This window comes from Arachis ipaensis, chromosome B09 (genome assembly GCF_000816755.2).
Source record: "Arachis ipaensis cultivar K30076 chromosome B09, Araip1.1, whole genome shotgun sequence".
NCBI lineage: Eukaryota > Viridiplantae > Streptophyta > Magnoliopsida > Fabales > Fabaceae > Arachis > Arachis ipaensis.
Window position 1 is genome coordinate 4015274 of NC_029793.2, and position 6611 is coordinate 4021884.

Sequence of the window (6611 nt, forward strand, 5' to 3'; positions counted from 1 at the left end):
TATATGTTAAATTAATACATGTTTTTTAAATATAAATATACATTAAAAATAAATTAAACAATATATTGATTTATATATAAATGCATGTATGTTGACTTATTTTTTATATGTGCCTAACATTTTTTTTTTCAAAAGATATATGTTAAATTTAAAACCATTTATATACTTTTACATCAAGGATATGCTTAAAATTTGAAATGATATTTTGCATGAATGAACATAATACTTTATGAAGCCCATTGCAACTAGAGTCTTTTTCATGTTCAAAAGATTCCTCACACGTAAGTTCCACTAAGAAATTGGGTTGTCCCTATACATATGGAACTCATCAGCTCAACCATCACTTTTATTTCATAATGTATGTAAAGTCTATTTTCTTGGTGGCAAGAGATATCATATCTTTTGTCTCATTTTCTTTCACTTTCAATTTCCTTTGCTTTCCTCCCACTCACTATTTTGACATATGTAAAATTATATGACATCATTTATGTTTTCTTCCCTAACCTTTTAGTTTTGAAGTTATCTAAACTTTTTTCCTTTAAATAACAAATTATTCTAATTTTTCAAATTTTAAAATAACAAATTATTTAATATAATATTGATGATCAATTTATTTCAAATTCTGAAAAATCAAAAGTGTCTCTTGTACCTCTTTGGTGATATATATATATCCAACAAGTTCATAACATATACAAAGAAGAAGATAAAATAGATAAGATCAATCCTTGAACTTTTTGACAGAATTCAAATAAGTCTTTTGAATTATTACTTTTTATTGCTTCATGATATTATATATTCTTTTTGTTTAGTAATATCAGGAAATTCATTAAGAGATAATAATGTGATGAAAGGCACTAGGCAGCATGCCGGCATATACTCCTTAGGCTTTAATCTCAGATTTAATTTAATCAAGACATAAATATGGTTATCAACAGTTTCATCTTGAAATAAAGTAATAAGGAAAATCATGAAAGTATAGCTGGAATAGCTCAGATGGTTAGAGCGTGTGGCTGTTAACCACAAGGTCGAAGGTTCAAGCCCTTCTTCTAGCGCTGTATATATTATTTTATATTCTAGTTATGTATATAACTTCAAAAAATATGCACAAAAGTGGGGCTCAACTAACTTGTTTACAACATAATAAATCTTTTATTTTATTGTTATTTTAATACAATCTAATTAAACCCAGTAAAGTTTTATAATATGAATTATGTTCGTTTATAAGAAAATAAATATTTGTGTAAAATAAAAATTAAGTTGCACAAAAATAATGAGTACTTTTACTCGGTGATAAAAAAATGGAGATATAGCATTGGGAGAGTAGGTATTGCTTAAGACTTAAGAGTTATGCATGCAAAACTTGTGCACCAAAAGCTCCATTCCCCTTTATTAATAGTCATGGATTATGGGGGTAATTGTTATAGATGATACTCAATCTACATTGTATTAATCATTAACACACTTTTTCTGAGTGTGGTTTAGGGTTCATACAAAGGCAAAAAAACATCTATACATAAATGGAACAGTGATACTGCCACTAAAGCAAGTTCCGAGTTTCCAGCAACAAATTCAGGCAGAGGGTTTAATTTTCCTATTCGATTCCACCAAGATTATTATTCTAAAATTTTGAACCATCAAGAATTTACTATATTTTTTGTCTTGTCTTCTTCCAAGTTCCAACCTACACGTGAAGCATAAACCTCAAGCAATGGACTTATTATTATTCTATTATCCTCTAATTCTTAGCAGATAATCAAAATAGCATAACATTTTTAAAATGATCCTATTCTTGCCTTTTTTTTATATACGATACTAATGAGTAAATAAAAAAAGGATAGACTATAAAGTATAAACTCAAAAACAATATAACAGATACCTAGATAATATACAAGATTTTTTATCAAAAAAACTTCACATAAGATTTATAAGAACCAGCATACAAACACATAAGAATCTTATAAATCTTACTACAATCTCAATGACTCCAAATTGGGCCTAGAGAACCTAGCAAAAGCCCTATTAGCCTCATTCTGAACCTGCTTAGCAAGTTCCATTTCACCAAAACCCTTGAGCCCATTAACCAAAACATTAACCAAATACTCATCGGGTTCAACATTCTCACACCACCCACCCTTCTTCATCATCTCGTAAATCCTGACCGTTGATTCCCTCCTCCCAGCACCAACAACGGCCTTGATCAAACTCACCATCCCCTTCTGATCCGCCACGTCAGCGAACTCAATCCCATCCAACTCCAAAATCAGACGGTCCACGTCGTCACCCATACTTTTACTTGCGAGCGCGTTGACCATCTCGGCGTAGAGCGTGAGATCGGCGCCGTACTCTGATCTAACGGCGGAGAACACGCGGAGCGCGAGAGTGCACTGTTGCTGGCGTAGAAGCTCACGTAGAGTGGCGAGTAGGTCGTTTTTGATGAGGCGCGTGAGGGTGTTGGATATTAGGGTTTGGTGGTTAGGAGGGTTGGTTCGGTGGATTCGTTTTATGGTTTGTATGGCTTGGATTGCTTCGATGCTTAGGATTCGACCTTTGAGTAAGGGTCCGCGCTGTGACCGCGGGCCGCCGCACCGCACGGGAACGTAATTGATGCGGTGGCGCGTGGGAGTACATGTTGGTGGTGGAGCGTGGGGTTTGTGGAAAGTGGGGTTTTGGAGACGGAGAGAGGAAGCCATGGGTTGTTGCGACTTGCGAGTGGCATGGAAGAAGGGAAGAATAGCAGTGAGGGTTATCTACAGTACACAATGACGGTCTTGCCCTTGTATATAAATGAGTAAGAGTGCGGATTGAAGGTTTTTATAGGAAAAAAAAGTATTTTTGTTTATGAAAGTATTTGGACATCGCTTTGGGCTGAAAACTATATCTATGGGATGTAATTTATTGGAGACGGAGTTCATCATTCGAATTCTTTTTGAGAGTTAATAACAAAAGTGAAAGTGCTAATTTCAAATTAAATTCTTAATTGAGATGTAAAAGGTGCTTTATATGAGTACATTGTATGGCTTTTGGCAGTGATGTTATACTGTTTGGATCATAAAATCGATACTTACTGGCCATAAGTTATAGTCTATATAACATAAGGAATAAAATATATATTTGTTTAAAAATAGTTTTAAATATACTTATATACATCTACTTATATAACACTACATTGACAAAAATAATTTTTTTTTACATTGACTATGTGAATGATTATCTCAAAAAAAATATATAATTATACCACTATGTAAAATATTTATACTGTTAGTGCATTAAAGTTAAAAGTCATGAAAATTGAATTTGGAAAAAAAAATTATACACTAATTATTTTTTTATTAATTTAATATTTTGTGATTAACATTATGTTCTCCTTATAAACTTCTGTTATAATTAATTACTATCAACTTTAAACTAATAAAAAAATAATCTAAATAACACTAATATGCACATACTATACTGAAGAGTCATGCTAAAGGTCCACGCCTGATTTTCTATACATAGTTATTAACTGAAATCTTATAACATTAGCTGGAGTAGCTCAGATGGTTAGAGCGTGTGGCTGTTAACCACAAGGTCGAAGGTTCAAGCCCTTCTTCTAGCGTTTTTTCATTTATTTATTTATTCTTGTTTCCATGTTGACCTCTAAAGACTAGGGGTGTGCATGGCCTGACCCGACCCGGTCCCGAACACTTTAGGGGCTAATGGTGTGATTTCACCGGGTCTAGGGTCGGGTAAGGGTAATGTAATATTAACGGTCTAGTTTTCACCCGGTATAATTGTGGCCCGAAAGTGTATATAGGTTTTATCGAGTTTAGGACCGGGTTCGGGTCTAATAAATAGGCCCGGTATATATTTCGAGTCGGATCTGAATCACATCAAACCCGATTTTTCCCGACCCATGCACACCCCTACCAAAGATCTTTAATAATTAGTATGGCATGCCCTTGCTTCCATACATCAATTTTATCTTCAGTTCTTCATAAATTTCCTAGATATCAAACACCCCTTGATTTTGAATAGGAATGCCTAAGGTTTTTTATGAATGGTCAACTTGGGAAACTCTTCCTTTTTTGGTCAATAAACCCAGTATATAGATTCTTATAATTAAATTTCTATTGCTTCTGCAGTTATAAAACTCTTCCAGGAGTTTTTTTTTTTGGTCAGGTATCCAGGCCAAAACTGGCCCAGACCCAAGATAGAAAACCAAACCCCCAACCCAACCCTCAATTCAAACAATCAATTCCCTCTTCATGCTGTTCTTGAGACCCTCTTCAATGCGGCAGCTTCCCTTTGCTACCATGACCAGATGACCAGAACTCTTCCAGGAGTTGAACCTTGATTAATTCAGAACACCTATTGCAATTGATTTCCAAGACTTATTTATTAGAACACTTTCACAATCACTCTACTTTTTGTAGGTATGTTCAAATCTGCCAGGGAAAGATTCTTCCAAACAAGCATGGACCCATTCCTACAAAGTACAAACCATGTTTGAAAAGATGCCACTCTTAATTTTTTTTTTCTGGCTTGTATGGCTTGGACTTATCCATCTTAGATATCAATTATTATTATTATTAGCACTTGATGGTTCGGACCACATCAACAACTTTATATGATTATATTGGACAAACATAAAGTCATAGGCCATAGCACATTTGTTGTTGACATTATGCATTTCATGTAATGGAATAATGTTTCTTTGTTCATTGGATTCCTGTTTTTGTACCCTTTTATTGTTGAAAATTAAATTAAGTTTATCAATTATCAATAACTAAATTAAAAAATTCAAGTTAAATTTAGAAAATTATAAAAGTTTTAATATAACAACTCATATCCAAGTGTTTACGAGAAGTAAAAATTAAATTTATTAATGTTTTGATAAGAACAAATTATAAAAGATTATAGAAATTGTATCGAGTTTCACAAGTCAAAATTAATCAAATTATAAAAAAAATAGTTAAAATTTATGACTAAAATTTATCATAATTATGTAAGCGTGCTTATCTAGTAGTATGACAAGTTGGCATATTTATCAAGTAGTAAAGTTAGACTTTTAAATAGAAAAAAGGACAAATAGGTTCCTAATTTTTTGTCTTGCAGACATTTTTATTCCTGACCAATGAAAAATATTTTTAAGTCACAAAATTTGGACGGATCAGTCCCTCCGTCCAAATGCCTCTGTCAAGGACTGATCCGTCCAAATGCCTCCGTCAGGGACTGATCCGTCTAAGTTTTGTGAAGAGACTTAAAAGTATTTTTTAATGGTCAGGGACGAAAATGTTCGCAGGGCAAAAGGTCAAGGACCTATTTATCCTTTTCTCTATTTTTTATCTCTATTATAATTTGTTCTTAGTTATTAAGAATTAATAATTTATTAGCAATTCATGCCTGTTTTAATTTGCAAATACCAACTGGATATTATTTTCAGTTGCACCATTTCATTATCTAATTCTTCCCATGGACAATAATTTAAAAAAAAAAAAAAGAAAAAACAGAAGTTCTTATCCCATCTTCTTGCTACTTATGTCAACTTATTATATCTAATTAAAGATAATGACATATAATAACTGTAAATGTTGTAGCACATACACTAGTCCTCATAGCATCCAAGATAAAAGGAATCCAAAATTAAAAGTAAATCTTACAGGGATCATAATTTGAAAAGGACTAATTAATAATGCACATCACCAAACAGACCCTTTACAATCAAAGCAAAAGCAAGAGAGAAAGAGATAAAAGAAAGAAAAGCAAGAAAATAATTCTTGATTTTCCTCCTTTTATTGTGGAGAAATTAAAAGATGAAATTACAAATTGCAACTCTCAAGTCTTAATAAGTCTCAAATAATTAATGAAATCAAAATTCACTTGAAAGAGGTGCATGGTCAGAGGGCAAGAAGACATTGGCATAGATAAGGCCAGCAAGGCCACCACCAATGAGGGGTCCAACCCAGTAGATCCAGTTGTCATGGAAGTTGCCGCTGACGACGGCAGGGCCGAAGGAGCGAGCCGGGTTCATGGAGCCGCCGGAGAAGGGACCGGCGGCCAAGATGTTGGCACCAACAATGAAACCAATTGCAATGGGTGCAATGGTGCCTAGTGAGCCCTTCTTGGGGTCAGCTGCTGTGGCATACACAGTGTACACCAATCCAAATGTGATTATGATTTCAGTCACTACTCCTTCAAATGCTCCTACTCCTTCTGCCACACTGTGGATTGGAGTTGTCTGCATCCAAATAATTCAACAAAATCTTGTAACAATGTCACATTCTTTTTGTTTTTATCCTTATTGGATTTAATTTGAGAAATGCTTCTCTACATAGAATACTTTGGCATAGGTGCATTTTCATTTTGGGACCCAACATATGTTCTCTTATTAATATTATGAGGAAATTACAAATAGGTTTCTGAATTTTTATTTTGAAGATATATAAATAGCAAAAGTATAAAATTTTTTGTGTCGGATTCAAACCATTGTTAAAAGGATCTATGTGTTTTCCATTTACAAAGATAAAAAATTTACCTAAATTTTAATTTGACGAGAGATTTGTTTATTTTCACGATAAAAAATCAGAAATTTATTTATTTTATATTATATATATTATATATTATTTTTGTCC

At 33.2% G+C, this 6611-nt stretch overlaps 2 protein-coding genes and 2 non-coding genes across 4 annotated transcripts in view; 2 read left to right on the forward strand and 2 right to left on the reverse strand.

The window, feature by feature from the left end:
* TRNAN-GUU lies at positions 979-1052 on the forward strand. The gene has a single exon. It is a non-coding gene; the product is annotated as a tRNA-Asn (tRNA).
* Positions 1850-2922, reverse strand: LOC107617850. The gene has a single exon (XM_016319719.2). The coding sequence runs from the start codon at positions 2688-2690 to the stop codon at positions 1968-1970; it is 723 nt and encodes a 240-aa protein (XP_016175205.1). The 5' UTR covers positions 2691-2922; the 3' UTR covers positions 1850-1967.
* On the forward strand, positions 3522-3595 carry TRNAN-GUU. The gene has a single exon. It is a non-coding gene; the product is annotated as a tRNA-Asn (tRNA).
* Positions 5595-6611, reverse strand: part of LOC107617849 (aquaporin TIP2-1) — a 2274-nt gene continuing 1257 nt past the window's right edge. The window contains exon 3 of the mRNA XM_016319718.2: positions 5595-6217. Coding sequence (XP_016175204.1) covers positions 5849-6217 — 369 coding nt within the window. The 3' untranslated portion in view covers positions 5595-5848. The remainder of the gene's footprint in view (positions 6218-6611) is intronic.

Excerpts from the sequence above, each read along its gene's own strand:
- LOC107617850 (XM_016319719.2), bottom strand. The coding sequence starts at position 2,690 with ATGGCTTCCTCTCTCCGTCTCCAAAACCCCACTTTCCACAAACCCCAC.